This window comes from Mobula hypostoma, chromosome X2, assembly GCF_963921235.1.
Source record: "Mobula hypostoma chromosome X2, sMobHyp1.1, whole genome shotgun sequence".
NCBI classification, from domain to species: domain Eukaryota; kingdom Metazoa; phylum Chordata; class Chondrichthyes; order Myliobatiformes; family Myliobatidae; genus Mobula; species Mobula hypostoma.
Genome location: NC_086129.1, coordinates 3833594 through 3856984, shown reverse-complemented (window position 1 = coordinate 3856984; position 23391 = coordinate 3833594). Strand labels below are relative to the sequence as shown.

The following is a 23391-nucleotide window of genomic DNA, read 5'->3' as shown; positions in this document are numbered from 1 at the left end:
ATTCTCCCCTCAGTCTCCCCATTCACCCCTTCTCCCTCTCCACATTCTCCCCTCAGTCTCCCCATTCACCCCATTCTCCCCGTCTCCCCATTCTCCCCTCAGTCTCCCCATTCACCCCGTTCTCCCCATCTCCACATTCTCCCCTCAGTCTCCCCATTCACCCCGTTCTCCCCATCTCCACATTCTCCCCTCAGTCTCCCCATTCACCCCGTTCTCCCCTCAGTCTCCCCATTCACCCCATTCTCCCCGTCTCCCCATTCTCCCCTCAGTCTCCCCATTCACCCCATTCTCCCCGTCTCCACATTCTCCCCTCAGTCTCCCCATTCACCCCTTCTCCCCTCAGTCTCCCCATTCTCCCCTCAGTCTCCCCATTCACCCCATTCTCCCCGTCTCCCCATTCCCCCGTTCTCCCCACACATTCTCCCCTCTCCCCATTCTCCCCTCAGTCTCCCCATTCACCCCATTTCCCCCGTCTCCACATCTCCCCGTCTCCACATTCTCCCCTCAGTCTCCCCATTCACCCCATTCTCCCCTCAGTCTCCCCATTCTCCCCTCAGTCTCCCCATTCACCCCGTTCTCCCCGTCTCCCCATTCTCCCCATCTCTCCCCTCAGTCTCCATCATTCTCCCCATCAGTCTCCCCTCCACATTCTCCCCTCAGTCTCCCGTTCTCACCCCGTCTCCCCATCTCCTCCCTCAGTCTCCCCATTCTCCCCCTCAGTCTCCCCATTCACCCCGTTCTCCCCGTCTCCCATTCTCCCCATTCTCCCCGTCTCCACATTCTCCCCTCAGTCTCCCCATTCACCCCGTTCTCCCCGTCTCCATCATTCTCCCCTCAGTCTCCCCATTCACCCCATTCTCCCCGTCTCCCCAGTCTCCCCATTCACCTCATTCTCCCCTCAGTCTCCCCATTCACCCCGTTCTCCCCGTCTCCACATTCTCCCCTCAGTCTCCCCATTCACCCCGTTCTCCCCTCAGTCTCCCCATTCACCCCTCCGTCTCCCCATTCACCCCGTTCTCCCTGTCTCCCCATTCACCCCATTCTCCCCGTCTCCACATTCGCCCCTCAGTCTCCCCATTCACCTCATTCTCCCCTCAGTCTCCCCATTCACCCCATTCTCCCCTTCTCCACATTCTCCCCTCAGTCTCCCCATTCACCCCATTCTCCCCTCAGTCTCCCCATTCACCCCATTCTCCCCGTCTCCACATTCTCCCCTCAGTCTCCCCATTCACCCCATTCTCCCCTCAGTCTCCCCATTCACCCCATTCTCCCCGTTCTCTCCATCTCCACATTCTCCCCTCAGTCTCCCCATTCACCCCGTTCTCTCCATCTCCACATTCTCCCCTCAGTCTCCCCATTCACCCCGTTCTCCCCTCAGTCTCCCCATTCACCCAATTCTCCCCTCAGTCTCCCCATTCACCCCGTTCTCTCCATCTCCACATTCTCCCCTCAGTCTCCCCATTCACCCCATTCTCCCCGTCTCCACATTCTCCCCGTTCTCCCCATTCACCCCGTTCTCCCCATCTCCCCATTCACCCCGTTCTCCCTGTCTCCACATTCTCCCCTCCGTCTCCCCATTCACCCCGTTCTCCCTGTCTCCACATTCGCCCCTCAGTCTCCCCATTCACCTCATTCTCCCCTCAGTCTCCCCATTCACCCCATTCTCCCCATCTCCACATTCTCCCCTCCGTCTCCCCATTCACCCCGTTCTCCCCATCTCCACATTCTCCCCTCAGTCTCCCCATTCACCCTGTTCTCCCCGTCTCCCCATTCTCCCCATTCACCCCATTCTCCCCTCAGTCTCCCCATTCACCCCATTCTCCCCATTCACCCCGTTCTCCCCATCACCCCATTCACCCCGTTCTCCCCGTCACCCCATTCTCCCCCATTCTCCCCGTCTCCCCATTCTCCCCTCAGTGTCCCCATTCATCCCGTTCTCCCCATTCTCCCCCATTCTCCCCAGTCTCCCCATTCACCCCGTTCTCCCCGTCTCCACATTCTTCCCTCAGTGTCCCCATTCTCCCCTCAGTCTCCCCATTCACCCCATTCTCCCCGTCTCCCCATTCTCCCCTCAGACTCCCCGTTCACCCCGTTCTCCCCGTCTCCACATTCTCCCCGTTCTCCCCATTCTCCCCGTCTCCCCAATCTCCCCATTCTCCCCATTCTCCCCATTCTCCCCATTCTCCCCATCTCCCCAGTCTCCCCATTCTCCCCAATCTCCCTGGTCTCACCATTCTCCCCAATCTCCCCAATCTCCCCAATCTCCCCAATCTCCCCATTCTCCCCGTCTCCCCAGTCTCCCCAGTCTCCCCATCTCCCCAATCTCCCCAGTCTCCCCATTCTCCCCCAATCTCCCCAATCTCCCCAATCTCCCCAATCTCCCCATTCTCCCCATTCTCCCCATCTCCCCATTCTCCCCATCTCCCCATCTCCCCATCTCCCCATGTCCCCAGTCTCCCCATTCTCCCCATTCTCCCCAATCTCCCCAATCTCCCCAATCTCCCTAGTCTCCCCAGTCTCCCCATTCTCCCCATTCTCCCCGTCTCCCCATTCTCCCCTTTCTCCCCATTCTCCCTGTCCTCCCCAATCTCCCCATCTCCCCATTCTCCCCATTCTCCCCCATCTAATTCACAATGACCGATTGCCCTACCAACCGACACACCTTCGAACTGTGGGATGGAACCAGAGCGTCCGGGGGAAACCCACGTGGTGACGGGGAGGGCGTACAGACTCTCTACAGACAGCAGTGGGAACTGAACTGGGGTCTCTGGTACTGCTAACCCCTACACTGCCGTGGCCACCACCCCGGAGGGTAGTAAATTCCATGTCAGAATAAAAACGGGACGTTTGGGAATCCCCGGCGGGTCGGTTAGCATCAGCGGAGAGCAAACCAGACGGAACGGTTCGGGTCGTTGGCCGTTTGCTGGTTGTGTTGTTTGCTGATGAGTAGATGCCTGGATGCCAGGATACGGCCTTCAGACGCGCAGGGACACGTCATCGGTGATGTCACCTGGGGTCGTCGGGCGTCTCGGGTCTCTCAACATCGGACCCTCTCGCCCAGGCAACCCAGCCAGGGCTGATCAGGCCCTGGCCTGTGTCCCAGCAGCACTGGTCCATGGCTCGTACCCTTCGATCTAAAGCTGGCGGGAGGCTCACTTGGCAGCCCCTGTGACTGTTCTGGTGGTCCTTTGCCTTGCAGCCCCCTGTAACGCCAAGGAGAGAGTGGGTTCTGCAGAGCGAGCAGCCAGCCAGACTTTACACCCCGTCACGTCGTGCCCCTCCACCCCTGTCTTGGGCCACGTCCTGATACTTGGCTTCCTTGCGTTCGAACGCCTCCCCGGCTCGGCCTGCCCGTTCAACCACGACCCACCACTTCGAAGTTCCCTAGAGACTGAGCTCAGACCTCGGTGGTGGCGGAGCTCGCCGAGATCGACTTTCAGCCGCCGGCCGGACGCCGTGGCGGGCAGGCGAGCCAGTCTGCTGGCGGTTCTGGAATAAGAGTAGCGGAAACTTTCAGCACGGGAAGCCGTTTATTGCATTCTGGCCGCAGCTCAATCTCTCCTTCCACCATGTCCGTTTATTAGCAAGGTGTGTAAACCTGCATGTGGGTGTCGCGGTGGGGATACGTCTCTACCGGGGGAGGTGTGAGGAGCTCCTTCCCTCCGCTGGCCTGCAGGTCACCCTTGGGCGAGGTGCTTGGCCCCCAGATCAGGGTCAAGTGAAGCCATGGGAGCAGGTGGTGGCCGGTCGTAGGAGTATCCGGTGCAGATCACGAGTCCTGGTGATGCCAGGGGGACAATCTCTGAAGAGTATTGACAATGGCTGGGGTCACCCGTCTTGTAAAGACACACACCGCCCAGAAGAAGGCGACGGCAAAGAACTTCCATGGAAAAATTTGCCAAGAACAATCATGGCCGTGGAAAAGACCACGTTCGCCCACGGCGCGGGATGATGATGTCATACGATGCGGCGCACCATGATGATGCGTGCCGTACTCAACCTTGGGGTTCACCTTCTTGCAGGCAGCCGCCAAACACAAAGATGCACAATTAAGGTCTCCAGATTCTGCTCCCAGCTCCGCAGAGCGGCGGCCCACAGCTTTTCGAGGGCTCAGGCGATTGCTGGAAGCAATGAGAGATGGGGCCTCTCACCTCCATTCAGGGCAGTGACTTGCAGGGAAGTGTGTGGTCTGCCTCGCACCAGGGAAAGCACTGGGTTATTTATGCCCAACCAATGGACAACTCCAGGTACAAAAGGGGTTTCCCTGATAATATCACCAAACTTGAAAGTCCAACCCACGGTAGGCGCTCATTCTGCCAGACTAGTTTCAAAGTTGGAAGCTAAAGGTGAATTTATTGCCAAACTTCACATACGTCACCACGTACAACCTGGAGATTTGCTTTCTTACAGGCATACCCAATAAATCTACAACATATTGTGCTGTGGGTTTTCGATGTTTCTATAATAACCATATGTTCGTCCATCATTGGCGTCGATGAGGACGTCGACACCATTATGATGGTGTCGAGACTAGCGCGTGATTTGGATTTAAGTGAGGGAGAGTTACGCAGCGTCAGCCTCACTCTCTCTTCCCAATTCCCATCTGGATCCAGTGGCAAGACAGAGTCGAGACGGCTGGAGATGGGACGAGGCGCAGTGGATGACCAGGACGTCTTCTGTGTCTTGTCCTGCTCTACACGTTCCACGACGCTTGCAGAGACCGCCTTCTTGACCGTCGGACCTTCCATTGGTCTCGTCCGCTCAATCCACCGGAGTCTGTCTTCACATGCTGGGATAGACAACTCCCTATCTCACCGAGGGTTTGAGACCCATCGGCTACCCTCACCTGGTTTAGCCGGCTTGTCGAAGCCGTTGCCCGGGGTGTGGCCGCTGTCGCATGCAAACAGCTACGGGGAGCCACAGGTGAGAGCTGAGTGCCAGGTGGGGACCAAAGGTGGACTAACCGCCTTGAAAAGGACGTGACATGTTCCCCCACCAGAGGTGCTACCCCTCCCTGACACCCCATACACCTCTAATAATGGAGTCCATGGAAGGCTGCCCAACTTGGGCGTTCAACCAGAGTGCAGAAGACAGCAAACTACGCAAAGACGAAAAGAAGGACATAATAACAATAAATAAATAAATAATAAATAAATATCAAGAACAGGAGATGAATAGTCCTTGAAAGTGAGTCCATAGGTTGTGGGAACAGTTCAGTGATGGGACGAGTGAATTTGAGTGAAGTTATCCCCTCTAGTTCAAGAGCCTGATAGTTGAGGGGTAATAACTGCTCCTGAACCTGGTGGTGTGGGTCCTGAGGCTCCTGTACCTCCTTCCTGATGGTTGAGGGGTAATAACTATTCCTGAACCTGGTGGTGTGGGTCCTGAGGCTCCTGTACCTCCTCCCTGATGGTTGAGGGGTAATAACTGTTCCTGAGCCTGGTGGTGTGAGTCCTGAGACTCCTGTACCTCCTTCCTGATGGTTGAGGGGTGATAACTGTTCCTGAACCTGGTGGTTTGGGTCCTGAGGCTCCTGTACCTCCTTCCTGATGGATATGGGGTGATAACTGTTCCTGAGCCTGGTGGTGTGAGTCCTGAGACTCCTGTACCTCCTTCCTGATGGTTGAGGGGTAATAACTGTTCCTGAACCTGGTGGTGTGGGTCCTGAAGCTCCTGTACCTCCTTCCTGATGGTTGAGGGGTAATAACTGTCCCTGAACCTGGTGGTATGAGTCCTGAGACTCCTGTACCTCCTTCCTGATGGTTGTGGGGTAATAACTGTTCCTGAACCTGGTGGTGTGGGTCCTGAGGCTCCTGTACCTCCTTCCTGATGGATATGGGGTGATAACTGTTCCTGAGCCTGGTGGTGTGAGTCCTGAGACTCCTGTACCTCCTTCCTGATGGTTGAGGGGTAATAACTGTTCCTGAACCTGGTGGTGTGGGTCCTGAAGCTCCTGTACCTCCTTCCTGATGGTTGAGGGGTAATAACTGTCCCTGAACCTGGTGGTATGAGTCCTGAGGCTCCTGTACCTCCTTCCTGATGGTTGAGGGGTAATAACTGTTCCTGAACCTGGTGGTGTGGGTCCTGAGGCTCCTGTACCTCCTTCCTGATGGTTGAGGGGTAATAACTGCTCCTGAACCTGGAGGTGTGGGTCCTGAGGCTCCTGTATCTCCTTCCTGATGGTTGAGGGGTAATAACTGTTCCTGAACCTGGTGGTGTGGGTCCTGAGGCTCCTGTACCTCCTTCCTGATGGGAGCAGCGAAAAGCCAGGTTGCCCTGGGTGGTGGGGCTCCTGAACGATGGATGTTGCTTTCCATCATCTGATACATGAATGGGGAGGAGGAAATTTTAAGAAACACTAATTTAGGGTGAGTACTCAAAACAATGGGGTAGAGAAAATGCCGAAAACAAAAAAGGCTTCGTTGAGCTTAATCAGTCTGCTGAGGGACCCTCACAAACGCCGGAGGAACTCAGCAGGCCAGGCAGCCTCTTTGGAAAAGAGTAAACAGTCGACCTTCGTCAGGAGTCGCGGCCCAATACTTCAACTGTTCACTCTTTTCCAAAGATGCTGCCTGACCTGCTGAGTTCCTCCAGCATTTTCTGTGTGTTGCTCTGGATTTCCAGCATCTGCAGAACCCCTTGTGTTTATTCCTCTCCATAGATGCTGCCTGACCTGCTGAGTTCCTCCAGCGTTTTGTACGTGTTGCTCTGGACAACAGATGCGGTCTCCTTTATCTGCGGGTTCCTTTGTTCAGTGGCTGCCTGTAAGGGGACAAACTCTCAAGGCTGCGTACAGTATACCTACTCCAATTAATAATTGTACTTTGAAGTTTCTGAAATTCCCTCGGGTTCCGTCCTCGGCCTGCCAATCCTGGCGACGCGGAGGTTAGCGCAGTGCCATTACAACTCGGGGCGTGTTCAGCTCCGGTGTCCTCTGTAAGGAGTCCCCGTGGACCGCGAAGGTTTCCTCCGGGTGCTCTGGTTTCCTCCCACAGTCCAAAGGCGTACCTGTCGGTAGGTGAGCTGGGCGTTGTACATCGTCCTGCAGCTAGATAGATAGATAGATAGATATACTTTATTAATCCCGAGGGAAATTTGGTTTTGTTACAGCCGCACCAACCAAGAATAGAGCGTAAATATAGCAATACAAAAACCACAATCAAACAACAAAATGCAAACTATGCCAGATGGAGATAAGTCCAGGACCAGTCTATTGGCTCAGGGTGTCTGACCCTCCACGGGAGGAGCTGCACGTTCGCTGGCCACAGGCAGGAACGACCTCCCGTGACGCCCAGTGTTGTATCACGGTGGAATGTGGCCGAAGTCCAACAGTAAAAAGTTCAGTATCCAGTCTGCAAACACGTTCCTCGATCGTAATATGACCCGGATTGCACCATCCGTTGTTAATCAGATCAGTAAGCGCCCAACTCCTTTACGCTTACCGCTCTCAGTGCACTTCTGGTCAGGCGGAACGATATTACCCACCGAACTCCTCTTCTCCAAAAGTCTCTGTTGTCTCGACCCAGTCCTCTCTCCTCAGCTTTGTGATCCCCCTCTGTGTGTTTTCCTCTGGATTTCAGCAGGGGTGTCCACCGCTCTGTTCGCTAAGCCGGCCGGTCTTTGTTGTTCCGTGGAATACACAATGCGACCTTGCTTCTGTCCCGCGTGTCGGGATGTAACCATTTCCAGCGCTGAAGAAAACCCAAATAAAACTCTCTCTACCAGCATGTTAGAGAGGGTGCAGCTTCGACGTGTTACCGTGAGGAAAAAAATACAAAAAATAACATAAATTAAAAAGTAGGAAGAGGGAGGTAAGAATAGATCGGAACGGCTGTACCAGGCTGCATGCACGACCGACGCATGCGCACTAGGCCGGGGATTCAAACGGGTAGGCCTCAGGGCAGGGCAGCTCTTTGGGCCGGCTGCTCAATGGCCTAGAGACCTTCTATATCTGTGATTTACATCGCCTGGGCTGTGGTTGAAGTAGCTCTAAATCGATGAACTGATTTTAAGATGTAGACGTATATTATAAATAAAATGCAGAATTCGAAAGCAGGGAGGTAATGCTGAGGCCTTTATAAGGCTCTGGTCAGGCCGCACTTGGAGTATTGTCAACAGTTTTGGGCCCCATATCTCAGAAAGGACGTGTTGCCCTTGGAGACAACACACGATTCCGGGAATGAAGGGGTTGACACATGAGGAGCATTGGGCAGCTTTGGGCCTGTACTCGCTAGAATTCGGAAGAGTGCGTGAGGGGTGTCATTGAAATCTACCGAATGTTGAAAGGACTAGACAGGGTGGACGTGGACAGGATGTTTCCTCTGGTGGCGGGGGGTATCCAGAACTAGAGGGCACACAGCCTCAAAACTGAGGGGCGACCTTTCAGAACAGAGGTAAGGAGGAATTTGTTTTTTAGCCAGAGAGCAGTGAATCTGTGGAACGCCCTGACACAGACTGCGGTGGAGGCCGAGCCCGTGGGTATACTTAAGGAGGAAGTTCGTCGTTTCCCGATCGGTCGGGGCATTAAAGGATACGGCGAGAAGGCAGGTGTACGGGGTTGAGTGGGATCCGGGATCAGCTGTGATGGAATGGCGGAGTGGACTCGATGGGCTGAATGGCCTAATTCTGCTCCCTATGTCTCACAGTCTGAATAATCGTATCACTTGGGGAAGTCAGTCTTAACTGGGGATTCCAAACTTCAGAGGTGTTCAGATGTAGCTTTAAAGCAATGTTCAGTCTCTTAATTCTGTTTTTCCCCCCACAAGGATGATACTAAGATTTTACAAATTCTTTTTTTTCTGTAGGTCTTAATACCGGGGCAAGAGAGAGTAAACACACACAGGTAATAATAACGAAGAAATAGAGGTGATAAGATGGTTGGTGTCCTCAGCCATTATGTACACAACTGTAATACTGAGAGGGCTTAGAGTAATGGGGGGGTTTGTACACCTCAGAAACAGGCCGTTCAGCCCATGATATTCACGCTGACACCTGGGGGTGCCGCGGTAGCAAGGCGCGATTGCAGCTCGGGGGCGTCGGGACTCAGAGTCCAGCCCCGGCGTGGGCTCCCCCAGGTGTTCTGGTTCCCTCTCGCGGTCCGAAGACGAACTGACCGTTGTAAATTGTCCCGTGGTCAGGTTAGGGCTAAGTCGCGGGGGGTGGGGGTGGGGGTGGGGGAGGGCCCGTTCTGCGCCGTCTCTCTGAATAAAATAATTGAAACTTTCTGCCCGCCGCCACCTGTCCCATTTGCCTGCGTTCGGCCGGCGCTGCTCTGTGCCTTGTCTACTTTCGTCCCTGTGACTGAATCTGGTGACATCGCCTTCTCCGTTTGGGGTATCAGCCATTCTTCGTCCTTTTTTCTTTACTTAGGAAAAAACACACAACTTTCTCCTCAAATCACTTTTAATGTTCCTCTCTCTCGCCTTAAACCTATGCACCCCCCCACCGCCATAGCAACCCTGACCCAAGTTTTATTTGGATGCAGCCAAACGAAACGGGACCAAGGTACAAAACGCAGTACCAACAGTCACACACAGCACAAGGCACACACACAGTCAAGTTAGCAGTAAGCATATGAGCAAGGCATCACACATTGCTCTGCGACGACACCAGTGCCAAGCTGTATCGGGTCCTAATGCCCTTCCCTTGGACAACACCGGTGTCGTGGAGAGGGGAGACTTGCAGCATGGGCAACTGCCGGTCTTCCATACAACCTTGCCCAGGCCTGCGCCCTGGAGAGTGAAGACTTTCCAGGCGCAGATCCGTGGTCTCGCAAGACTAACGGAAGCATACGGTCACACACACAAAAAAAATATATAACGTAGCCCCAGTCCCTGAGTCCATGGACCCGATTGTCAAGAACAAGCCTCAGCAGACGCAGACGAATGCAATCGGGTTAGACTCTCACTGAGCTTTTTTGCTTCAACGGGAGTCTCACTCTGAGCGATAGAGGCTCCTGTCCCTCCCCCTCACTAATAAATTCCCCACCCTCCCCCCACCACGCACTGGAGACGATTCTGACATGGTAAACCCGGCTGGTGGCACAGTGAGATCAGCGGCGGACTCCGGAGCGAAGGTCCCCGGGTTCGAATGCGGGTCGGGCCGCCCCCAGGCAGGCTTTCCGTCCGTGCCGGGTTTGAGTGAGTGTCCAGCTCGCAACTCGGCCTCATTTTTAAAAAAAACCGCGCTGTGAGGAGGACGTGGGGGACCACCCTCAGAATCTTTCCTCCAGGACAACCACTTGAAAAATAAAGTGGTTGCCGAGGCTCCGGTCAGAGTATGGCTCAAAAAAACACCGGCAGCTGCCTTCCTCTGAGAAATCACCCCTCCTGACACAGCGACTTTCCTTTCTGTGTGTCTCCTTAAAGGTTGTCGTAGCTGGGGGGGTGGTAATGGGGACGAGCTCCCACCACCTATTAAACGCTCCCAATGGCGTGGGTCTCAAACAGCCTCTGACAACCAAGTCCAGCTCCCGGCCTTCACGTGTGTCTACTAAGGCCTTTCTACTGACGGGAGAAGGGGCAAAGGTGGGTTACTGGCACCTTAAAACCAGTCGCTCCGGGCAGGCCGTGGAGAAGGAAAACTCTGATCTCAAACCTCCGCTGCCTTGCGGCTGTACCCGCTCACGGGGAAGGTTCCGGAGTGAACCCTGAGGGAAAAATCCGGAGCTGGAGTCCCTGAGGCAGTCCGACGTTGAGTTCAATGCCGACTGGCAACTCCTGGTGCCAAACTGTATCGGGTCTCGGCCGTTCCTTTGGGTTCATCAGCTGGGTGGAGAGGGGGAGCCTGTTACACGGGGCAACAGCTCGCTCTCCGTATCGTACTGCCCGGGCTTGTGTATCAGCAAGGACGCTACATCCGTGGTCAACCTCGACCTCTCAGTTACCTCTCCGAGAGGCCTTCGCCCTTCCTGGTGCACTGTTCTCCTCTCTGAAAGTTCAAAGTAACTTTCTTATCGGCGTACATCTCTGTCGCCACATGCCACCCTGGGATTCCTTCCCTTGCGGGCATACTCCGTAAATCCAACAACCACAATCGAATCAATCAAGGACCGTACCCAACAGGGCAGGTAAACAAAGGGTGCAAGTGCCAAAGAATAAAAAGACATAATAACAATAACAATAAATGAGCAAAATGAAAAAATCAAACCCTGAGATGAAGGGTCTTTGTTCCTGAACCTGGTGGTGTGACTCCTGAGGCTCCTGTACCTCCTTCCTGATGGTTGAGGGGTAATAACTGTTCCTGAACCTGGTGGTGTGGGTCCTGAGGCTCCTGTACCTCCTTCCTGATGGTTGAGGGGGTAATAACTGTTCTTGATCCTGGTGGTGTGGTTCCGAAGGCTCCTGTACCTCCTTCCTGATGGTTGAGGGGTAATAACTGTTCCTGAACCTGGTGGTGTGGGTCCTGAGGCTCCCGTACCTCCTTCCTGATGGTTGAGGGGGTAATAACTGTTCCTGAACCTGGTGGTGTGGGTCCTGAGGCTCCCGTACCTCCTTCCTGATGGTTGAGGGGTAATAACTGTTCCTGAACCTGGTGGTGTGGGTCCTGAGGCTCCTGTACCTCCTTCCTGATGGTTGAGGGGTAATAACTGTTCCTGAACCTGGTGGTGTGGGTCCTGAGGCTCCTGTACCTCCTTCCTGATGGTTGAGGGGTGATAACTGTTCCTAAACCTGGTGGTGTGGGTCCTGAGGCTCCTGTACCTCCTTCCTGATGGTTGAGGGGTAATAACTGTTCCTGAACCTGGTGGTGTGAGTCCTGAGGCTCCTGTACCTCCTTCCTGATGGTTGAGAGGTAATAACTGTCCCTGAACCTGGTGGTGCGTGTCCTGAGGCTCCTGTACCTCCTTCCTGATGGATGAGGGGTGATAACTGTCCCTGAACCTGGTGGTGTGGGTCCTGAGGCTCCTGTACCTCCTTCCTGATGGTTGAGGGGTGATAACTGTTCCTGAACCTGGTGGTGTGGGTCCTGAGGCTCCTGTACCTCCTTCCTGATGGAGGCAGCGAGAAGAGAGCATGCGTTTTGTGGTAGATGTGCTCAAAACTGGGGAGGGCTTTACCTGTGATGGACTGGGCCGTATCCATAACTTTTTGTAGGATTTTCCATTCAAGGGCATTGGTGTTTCCACACCAGGCTGTGATGCAGCCAGTCAATATACTCCCCACCGCACATCTATAGAAGTTTGTCAAAGATTTAGATGTCATGCTGAACTTCCAAAAACTTCGTAGGAAGTAGAAGATGATGGCACTTGCATGCTGGGCCCAGGACAGGTTGTCTGAAAGTATAACGCCGAGGAATTTGAAGTTGCTCACCCTGTCCACCTCTGATTCCCCCTGATGGGTACTGTCTCGTGGGCCCCTGATTTCCTTCAGCAGTTGATAATCAGCTCCTTGGTCTTGCTGACACCGAGTGAGAGGTTGTCGTTGTGACACCATTCGGCCAGACTTTGAATCTCCCCCCTCGTGGTGGTGGTGGCTATCCCTCGAGGTCGAGGATGATGGTCTTCGTTCCGCACAGAGCGAAGACGCCTGTGCGTGTATCTGTTTAAGGTGTACTTGATGTTGCACTCCAAGAAGCACACGATACTTCACAAATCAACCGACTGATTCCAATGGCACGGAAACCACGACGATTAGAGCTGATGGATTTGTTGCAGCCTTCATCTGCCTTCACAGCCGTTGCGTTCGAAGTCACTTCGTCCGCCTGTTCCACCGTTGAGGTCTTGGTTGGATTGTTCTTTGTCAGGGACCTCACCCTCGACCTTACCGCCATGGGTGACCCTACCAGGAGCATAGCTCCAGACAGCATTGCTCTCGGGATCACAGGACCACACAAGCTCCTCCACCACGACAAGGTGACAATTCACGGAGAAGAATTCCCCCCCACCCTTCCTCCACCATCAACTCTGCTCTCAAACGCATCTCCCCCATTTCACGTACATCTGCCCTCACTCCATCCTCCCGCCACCCCACTAGGAATAGGGTTCCCCTGGTCCTCACCTACCACCCCACCAGCCTCCGCGTCCAACATCTAATTCTCCGTAACTTCCGCCACCTCCAATGGGATCCCACCACTAAGCACATCTTTCCCTCCCCCCTTTCTGCTTTCTGCAGGGATTGCTCCCTACGCGACTCCCTTGTCCATTCGTCCCCCCCATCCCTCCCCACTGATCTCCCTCCCGGCACTTATCCTTGTAAGCGGAACAAGTGCTACACATGCCCTTACACTTCCTCCCTCACCACCATTCAGGGCCCCAGACAGTCCTTCCAGGTGAGGCAACACTTCACCTGTGAGTCGACTGGGGTGATATACTGCGTCCGGTGCTCCCGATGTGGCCTTCTATATATTGGCGAGACCCGACGCAGACTGGGAGATCATTTTGCTGAACATCTACGCTCTGTCCGCCAGAGAAAGCAGGATCTCCCAGTGGCCACACATTTTAATTCCACATCCCATTCCCATTCTGACATGTCTATCCACGGCCTCCTCTACTGTAAAGATGAAGCCACACTCAGGTTGGAGGAACAACACCTTATATTCTGTCTGGGTAGCCTCCAACCTGATGGCATGAACATTGATGTCTCTAACTTCCGTTAATGCCCCACTTCCCCCTCGTACCCCATCTGTTATTTATTTTTATACACATATTCTTTCTCTCTCTCTCCTTTTTCTCCCTCTGTCCCACTCACTATAACTCCTTGCCCATCCTCTGGGTTTTTCCCCCCCTCCCTCTTTCTTTCTCCCTGGGCCTCCAGTTCCATGATCCTCTCATATCCATTTTGTCAATCACCTGTCCAGCTCTTGGCTCCATCCCTCCCCCTCCTGTCTTCTCCTATCATTTCAGATCTCCCCCTCCCCCTCCCACTTTCAAATCTCTTACTAACTCTTCCTTCAGTTAGTCCTGACGAAGGGTCTCGGCCTGAAACGCCGACTGTACCTCTTCCTAGAGATGCTGCCTGGCCTGCTGCGTTCACCAGCAACTTTGATGTGTGTTGCTCCCCCACCTACATGTTGGCCCGCAACAGTGGTGTCATCGGCAACTTAAGTATTTCATTGGAGCTGGGCTTAGCCGCACAGTTATAGGTGTAAAATAAGTAGAGCAGGGGACTAAACACACAGACTTGTGCTGACGGAGATTGTGGAGGGGATGTGGTTGCCAGTCTGAACTGACTGGGGTCCTGCGAGTGAGGAAATCGAGGATCCAATTGCACAAGGAGGTACTGAGGCCAAGGTCTTGGAGTTTATTGATCAGGTTTGCGGGGATGATGGCATCGAATGCTGGTCGACAAAGAGCACCCCGATGTGCGCACCTTTGCTGTGCCGATGTTCCAGAGGTTGAGTGAGGAGCCATCGAGATGGAATCTGCCGTGGACTGGCGGCTCGGGTGGGCAGACTGGAGCAGAACCAAGTGGATTCGCGATACCTCTTGTCGACCGCAGCTCGGCGTTCAGTACAACCGTCCCCTGAAAGCTTATCGATCAGCTCCTCAGTCGGGAGCCGAGAAGTTTCTCCACCAGCCTCCCCAGACCGCGGATCCCACCGCGCCCGGGCGGCGGTCGTCCGAGGCGGGCCTCTGCGCTCGTCTGCGGGCGTCGGCGATGCTCGGAGCAGGTGGGCACCTTTGAGTGAGAGCGCTGGCCCCAGCTGATCAGCACCCTGGGGTGCTTGGCCAGGTACCCCCAGGGGATGGACTCTTTGAGTTCACCCCCCACGTCTGATTCAGAGACTGAAATCACAGGGTCGCCGGGGGAGCTCCCGATGGTTTTTTTGACCGCCCAAGCCAGCTTGGGAGGCACGGAGCACATCCAGGAGCGAGGCCCTACTGTTCCCCCCCCCACCCCACGGGTCCCGATTCCACCTTATCCGAGGTGACCAACAGCGTTCAAAGCCCTGCGGCAGCTGACTAAATCGCCCGGTGATTAGGCCAGGGTTAAGTCTGGGCAGACAGGCTCGTCGGGCAGTGAAGAAAGCTAATGGCACGCCGGCCTTCATAGCAAGCGGCAAGTTGAGTATAGGAGCAAAGAGGTCCTTCTGCAGCTATACAGGGCCCCGGTGAGACCACACCTGGAGTATTGTGTGCAGTTTTGGTCTCCAAATTTGAGGAAGGACATTCTTGCTATTGAGGGAGTGCAGCGTAGGTTCACGAGGTTAATTCCCGGGATGGCGGGAATGTCATATGTCGAAAGATTGGAGCGACTGGGCTTGTATACTCTGGAATTTAGAAGGATGAGAGGGGATCTGATTGAAACATATTAAGGGATTGGACACGCTGGAGGCAGGAAACATGTTCCCGATGTTGGGGGAGTCCAGAACCAGAGGCCACAGTTTACGAATAAGGGGTAGGCCATTTAGAACGGAGTTGAGGAAAAACTTTTTCACCCAGAGGGTTGTGGTTCTGTGGAACGCTCTACCTCAGAAGGCTGTGGAGGGCAATTCTCTGGATTCTTTCAAGAAAGAGTTAGATAGAGCTCTTAAAGATAGCGGAGTGAAGGGATATGGGGAGAAGGCAGGAACTGGATACTGATTGTGGATAATCAGTCATGATCACAGTGAGTGGCGGTGCTGGCTCGAAGGGCCGAATGGCCTCCTCCTGCACCTATTGACTTCGGGCCTGTTCTGCACTGGATCCCTGAGAGTGTGAGTAGGTCAAAGGCCACCTCCTCTGTTCCGCTGACGATGAGGGGAAAGCCCGTCTCCTGGGCAGCGAGGCCAGAAGGATTTACGGAGGAGCTCTCTGCTTCCGCTCCACCCTGACAGAGTCAGTCAGGTAGTCAGGAAACTAACTTCTCCTTGGCTTCTAACACAGGAAAGATAACGAATACAGACGGCGCAGTACCGTAGCTCCAGTTTCCTCCCACAGTCCAAAGACGTACCGATGGGTAGGTTGATTGGTCACTGTAAATCGCCCTGTGGTTAGGCAGGGGTTAAATCGGTGGTTGCTAGGCAGCGCGGCTCGGTAGGTTGGAAGGACCTATTTTGGGCTGCGTCTCGATGAATCAATATATAAAAAAAACAATATATATAAAGACGTAAGATAGCTTATATACACAGATTGATTGTCTATCCATAAAGTGACTCTGGGCACAGGAGTGTCTGTACAGAAGGTGACTCTGACAGGAAATGATAAAGTAGTGGTGGTTTGGGGGTGTGGAGGGGTGGGTTAGTGGGTGGAGGTGTTGATCAGACTCACTGCTTAGGGAAAGTCACTGTTTTTGAGTCTGGTGGGTCCTGGTGTGGGTGCTACGTAGCCTCCTCCCCGATGGGAGTGGGACGGACAGTCCGTGAGCAGGGCGGGGGGGACCCCTCACGGTCCTGGTGTGGACGCTACGTAGCCTCCTCCTCGATGGGAGTGGGACGGACAGTCCGTGAGCAGGGTGGGTGGGACCCTTCACGGTCCTGGTGTGGGTGCTACGTAGCCTCCTCCCCGAGGGGAGAGGGACGGACAGTCCGTGAGCAGGGCGGGGGGGATCCTTCACGGTCCTGGTGTGGACGCTACGTAGCCTCCTCCCCGAGGGGAGAGGGACGGACAGTCCGTGAGCAGGGCAGGGGGGACCCCTCACGGTCCTGGTGTGGACGCTACGTAGCCTCCTCCCCGAGGGGAGAGGGACGGACAGTCCGTGAGCAGGGCGGGGGGGACCCCTCACGGTCCTGGTGTGGACGCTACGTAGCCTCCTCCCCGAGGGGAGAGGGACGGACAGTCCGTGAGCAGGGCGGGGGGGACCCCTCACGGTCCTGGTGTGGACGCTACGTAGCCTCCTCCCCGATGGGAGTGTTGAACGTCACACTTTCTCTGTTACTCCTGCACCGCAGGCACATGAAGACTTCCACGCCTACGACGAGGTGGCCCCCGACATACCCGTCTATGCGACGGTGAACAAGAAGAAGCCGGCCGACGTCCATTACGCCGAAATTCAGGTGATTCAGCGGGGGTCTCGGAGAACGGTCAAACAGGTCAAAGCGAGGCAGAAGGAAAACGCGACAGAGTACGCCACAATAAAGTTCACTCCAGTTGTGAAGTACGACAGAAAAAAAGGGACTCTCGTATAAAGTCCAGGTGATCAGACAGGAAAGACTCTTCTCCCCACTTCCCTTAAGGATGGACGTTTATTTACAACTTGACATTACAAAACTAGGCGTGGCCTTGTTTAGATATTATTTGCAGGTAATGCAATCCAATGTAGCACCTTCCTGGTTCTATTAACTGAAATAAGTACATATCAGCCCCCTTCTCATAACACATCTTCGTACTGTGACCCGTCAGGAGAAAAAGGCGTTGATTCCAAGGATTATGATGTCAATCTTACATGACGTATGATAGCTACAGATAAAGATGGCGTCAGAATATACAGTGGATTCCGGTTAACTGGGACACGGTGGGGTACATTTTGGCCCAACTTAGCCGAAGTTTCATGCAAATGGTTGAAAATGTATAGACGATACAAACTGAGCAGCAGATTGTGTACTTAAGTGGGACGCAGGCTAAATTGGAACATTTGCAATGCAACTGCAGTGCTGTAAAACTATGTGTTAGTTCCAAATAGTTATCGACGGAGGAATTCATCCTGTGATTGACTCCTGAAAGAACAGGATCAAAGTGCCCGGACTGCCCTCGTGCAACGTTATCGATAATTGCGTCCGCCAAGCCTCTACTTTCATCGTAGCGCCTTGAGGTGATCGTCAGTGCCTTCGTGACCCAGACAAATGATGGGGAATCCTGGCTTGTTTTTCTCAATCAGTTTTTGTTTCCTCACAGTTGTCCCAATTAAGAGGCCACCCCCCATCCCCGACGGCCCAATTAACCGGAATGCAGTATACTTGGCATCGGCAAATTACGGTACGGCTTCTGATGGTTTCCTTGTAACCGTTTCCTGATTGAACAAAGCCCGTATTTAAGTAGAATGGTTGAATGCATTTAAAGCAGCAAACCTGACTTTTAACTGCGCAATATCATGACAAGTTCTGTGAGGAGGTTAGTTGAGCTGCAGGATGGAGGTACTAAAGTTTGAACCTTAGCTCCACCCGTGAAGTAGTTCCTGCCTTGAAACTGAGCTTGGTTTGCAATTCGCCTACCAGAGCAAAAGGTCAACGGCAGATGCCATCTCTCTGGCCCTACATTCCTCCTTAGAACACCTGGAGAATAAAGACGCATACGTAAGGCTCCCTGTCATTGATTACAGCTCTGCCTTTAATACCATCGTTCCAAATAAACTGATTCCTAAACTCTGGAACCTGAACCTGTGGTTTACATAGTCATAGTCACACTTTATTGATCCCGGGGGAAATTGGTTTTCATTACAGTTGCTCCATAAATAATGAATAGTAATAAAACCATAAATAGTTAAATAGTAATACATGAATTATGGCAGGAAATAAGTCCAGGACCAGCCTATTGGCTCAGCGTATCTGACCCTCCAAGGGAGGAGTTGTAAAGTTTGATGGCCACAGGCAGGAATGACTTCCTATGACGCTCTGTGTTATATCCCAGTGGAATGAGTCTCTGGCTGAATGTACTCCTGTGCCCACCCAGTATATTACCTAGTGGATGGGAGACATTGTCCAAGATGGCATGCAACCGTCAGAGAGTCCAGTTCCATCCCCACAACATCACTGGTCTTACAAATGAGTTTGTTGATTCTGTTGGTGTCTGCTACCCCCAGCCTGCTGCCCCAGCACACAACAGCAAACATGATCGCACTGGCCACCACAGACTCGTAGAACATCCTCAGCATCGTCCGGCAGATGTTAAAGGACCTCAGTCTCCTCAGGAAATAGAGACGGCTCTGACCCTTCTTGTAGACAGCCTCAGTGTTCTTAGACCAGTCCAGTTTATTGTCAATTCGTATCCCCAGGTATTTGTAATCCTCCACCATATCATCTTATAAACTATAGTTTATAGGTTATAAACGATTAGTCATAGTCATAGTCATACTTTATTGATCCCGGGGGAAATTGGTTTTTGTTACAGTTGCACCATAAATAATAAATAGTAATAGAAACATAAATAGTTAATTAGTAATATGTAAATTATGCCAGGAAATAAGTCCAGGACCAGCCTATTGGCTCAGGGTGTCTGACCCTCCAAGGGAGGAGTTGTAAAGTTTGATGGCCACAGGCAGGAATGACTTCCTATGACGCTCTGTGCTGCATCTCGGTGGAATGAGTCTCTGGCTGAATGTACTCCTGTGCCCACCCAGTACATTATGTAGTGGATGGGAGACATTGTCCAAGATGGCATGCAACTTGGACAGCATCCTCTTTTCAGACACCACCGTCAGAGAGTCCAGTTCCATCCCCACAACATCACTGGCCTTACGGATGAATTTGTTGATTCTGTTGGTGTCTGCTACCCTCAGCCTGCTGCCCCAGCATACAACAGCAAACATGATCGCACTGGCCACCACAGACTCGTAGAACATCCTCAGCATCGTCCGGCAGATGTTAAAGGACCTCAGCCTCCTCAGGAAATTATAACTGGAATTCCCTGTTCAAACGAAATGAGTTGCAAGCGTTTTGTTGATCCAGAGCTTTATCACCATTTCGCTGGATAAGCATACTGCCAGCTGAAATTTCAAGGCAGGTCAATATTCCCAAAATCTCAAAAGATCCAATCCATTCTATTGAATCCACAACAAAGTCATTTTGAGGATTTACTAATAGCTGTTGCATCTCTGAAACTGAAGACGCTGGTTTGGAATGGTGTCCTTGGATTCTGAACCAAGAGATGACTCATTTTATACAATGGAAAGGAGCACCCCGTCCAGAGGCATTTACATCATCTTCTAAGATGTGATGGTAGTCGTAATACCCATGCACTATATAAATCTTGAAGCTTTCAGGATCAGGAAGAGGAGTGTACTTGTGTATATTCCTTCGGTCCACGTTCGCCATGTCATCACGGTGCACAGACGGACTCGGTCTGAGTTTCAGCAGACAGGGGTCCACGCCGGCCGAGCAAAGAGGCGTTGGCACGCCAACCTCCCCACCCCACACCTCCCCAAATACACCCTGGAGTTGGTATGAATTCAGGGCCAATCGGACAACCTGGGTGTCCGGACGAGCAATCGTCCCCAGAGCCAACGGCTACAAGACCTTGAAAAATATCGTGATAATTAACAATTATCCCAAATAGAATAAAGGTGTATAGAAGGAAGAGAGTTTTAACAACCCCCATGATCCCAAATGAGACGGCTGCAAATCAAACTGAAAGCCCAGAGCTGGTCCAAAGAGAAACAATGGATACTCAAGAAAGTACTTCTGTTACTTTTAAAAATGACCCCTGGTTGAAACAGTTTTAACTGGGAGCCCTCCTTTCCCTCCCACGTTCTAGAGGCACATCTGTAGGTCACTTTTTTTTTTGGCATGCGCCTGCGTGCGTGCGAGCCTGTGCGTGTGCGTGCGTCGGTGATGATGTCTTTTTCATGGTTCTTACAAGGCGCGGAGCGAGAGAGAGACCGTGTGGCGCGCCACTCCTCACAAAGACGTTTTTGCGGTATTTTTCCCCTTTATTTTACGAGGTCGAGTTGCGATCTGGGCACTCAAGCCGGCACGGATGGGAAGCGTGCTCGGGAGCGGACCCGACCGGTTTCGAACCCGGGAACCTCCGCTCTCGGGGTCCGGTTCCAATGTCGTTGCACCACCAGCCGGCCCCTGTAGGCCAGTACTTTCTTTCTTTTCAAATCTTTTTGTTGTTATATACAGGAAAAATAACATGAGTACATCGAAGTAACAACACTTACAATGCCTCAAAAAAAAACACTATCTTAAAGATTGAAAAAAAAATTTTGTGATAACAAAAAAAACCTACTGAGCAGAAAAGTGAGAAAAAAAAAGAACGCATTAGATGTACAACCCCGGAGCCCGGCGTCATACAAAAAGCTTCTAAAAATAAACATCAAACAGCCAGCAAGAAAAGAAAATATACTAAAAAAAATTTACAATTAGATTGTGGAAAAATTATACCAATTAACTCAAATGATAATAATGAGCAAATGAGCCCCATCTTTTCTCAAAATCAAATAAAGGTTCAAAGGTTCGACTTCTAATTTTCTCCAAACTAAGACATAGCATCACTTGAGAGAACCATTGTGACAAAGTGGGAGCTGATGTATCCTTCCACTTCAACAAAATGGCCCTCCTCGCTATCAGTGTAACAAATGCAATAACATGTTGGTCAGACACAGAGATACCGTGAATATTTTGAGGAATTATTCCAAAGAGCACTGTTATTTTATTAGGTTGTAGATTAATTTTAAGTGCTTTAGAAATTGTTGAAAAAACCGACTTCCAGAACAGTTCCAATATAGAACAAGACCAAAACATATGTGTCAGTGTAGCTATCTCAGTTTTATATCTATCACAATGACTATCAACATTAGGAAAGATTTTAGAAAGTCTCTCCTTTGTCAAATGATAACGATGTACAATTTTAAATTGAATCAATGAATGGCTCGTACAAATTGAAGAAGAATTAACCAGCTTCAATATTCGCATCCAATCCTCCGTCATAAAAGTCAAATTAAGTTCCTTTTCCCAATCCTGTTTAATCTTAGATAAAGGACGCTTATCCCATTGTAATAATAAATTACAAATTCTTCCTATAGAACCCCTAATCAAAGGATTCATACTCATAATAGTATCTAACAGGTCAGCCTCCAAAACGTAAGGAAAATTACTTAAATATTTTTGTAAAAAATATCTAACTTGAAGGTATTGAAGAAAGTGTGAGTATGAAAGAGAAGGCTATTTCAAGCACAAACAAGAGGAAATCGGCAGGCGCTTGGAAATCCAAGCGACACACGCTCCTCCCAGCATCTTGTGTTTGTGTGTGTGCGTGCGCGTGCGCGCATAGGTTAACTGGCGACTCTACAAGGTACCTCTGAATGTAGGTCACTGATCAAAAAGAGTCAAAGGGGCTGAGGAAAGGAGGAAACCTGGTGGCGTAGCGCAGAGCGCGGGGCCGTTACGGCTCGGGGAGTTCAAAGGTCAACTCCGGCGCCATTTTGTAAGAAGTTTGTCAGCCCTCCCCGCGGGATGCGTGGGTTTTCCCCCCAGGAGTGCCGGTCCCACAGTCCAAGGACGCACCGGGTAGATCAATTGGTCGTCGTAAATTGTCCCGTGATTAGGTTTGGGCCAGATCGGGGTTGCTGGGAGGCGCGGCTGAAAGAGACGGAAAGACCTCCTCTGCGCTGTACCGCGAGATTTAAAAAAAAATAAACTGCTCTAATTTAGTCACCGTGATTGACCTCCTCCCATCAGCTGAGGTGAAAGGGTGTCTGGTTGTAGGAATGTGGGTAAAATGACGCTGGTTTTAAGGTCGGATGTTGGTGAGAAGGGTCGCTGCCAAGGGTAACAGAAAACTGCCTGCTCCCATTGTATCTGAGTCAGGTTTAATATCAACAGCACACATCATGAAATTTGTTGTCTTTGTGCAGCAGTACAATGCAGTATGCAGTAATAGAGGGGAAAAAAACGTGAATCACTTTAAGTACTTTGTGCACACTTAAAGTAATTCACATTGACTTTCAGCTCCTCGGCATCCACATCACCGAGGACCTCACGTGGTCTGTGCACACCGGCTGTGTGGTGAAAAACACACAACAGCACCTCTTTCACCTCAGACGGTTGAGGAAGTTTGGTATGGGCCCCCAAATCCTAAGAACTTTCTACAGGGGCACAATTGAGAGCATCCTGACTGGCTGCATCACTGCCTGGTACGGGAACTGTACCTCCCTCAATCGCAGGACTCTGCAGAGAGTGGTGCGGACAGCCCAGCGCATCTGTAGATCTGAACTTCCCACTATTCAGGACATTTACAGAGACAGGTGTGTGAAAAGGGCCCGAAGGATCATTGGGGACCCCAGTCACCCCAACCACAAACTGTCCCAGCTGCTACCATCCGGGAAACGGTACCGCAGCATAAAAGCCAGGACCAGCAGGCTCCGGGACAGCTTCTTCCACCAGGCCATCAGACTGATGATGCAACTGTATTTCTACGTTATATTGACTGTCCTGTTGTACATACTATTTATTACAAATTACTATAAATTGCACATTGCACATTTAGGTGGAGACGTAACATAAAGATTTTTACTCCTCGTGTATGTAAAGAATGTAAGTAATAAAGTCTATGACATATATATCAAATAATTAAATAAAGTAATGCAAAAAAACAGAAATAAAGAAATAGTGAGGTAGTGTTCATGGGTTCAATGTCCATTCAGAAATCGGATGACAGAGGGGAAGAAGCTGTTCCTGAATTGTTGAGTGTGTGTCTTCAGGCTCCTGTACCTCCTCCCTGATGGTCACAATGAGAAGAGGACATGTCCTGGGTGATGGGGGTCAGTAATGATGGATGTATCTCCTGTACCTCCTCCCTGATGGTAGCAATGAGAAGAG

At 51.9% G+C, this 23391-nt stretch overlaps 1 protein-coding gene across 1 annotated transcript in view; it reads left to right on the top strand.

The window, feature by feature from the left end:
* Positions 1–23191, top strand: part of zgc:193711 (uncharacterized protein LOC569781 homolog) — a 63189-nt gene extending 39998 nt beyond the window's left edge. The window contains exons 3-4 of the mRNA XM_063038236.1: positions 8805–8842; positions 16807–23191. Coding sequence (XP_062894306.1) covers positions 8805–8842; positions 16807–17043 — 275 coding nt within the window. The 3' untranslated portion in view covers positions 17044–23191. The remainder of the gene's footprint in view (positions 1–8804; positions 8843–16806) is intronic.
* The last annotated feature ends 200 nt before the right edge of the window (positions 23192–23391 follow it).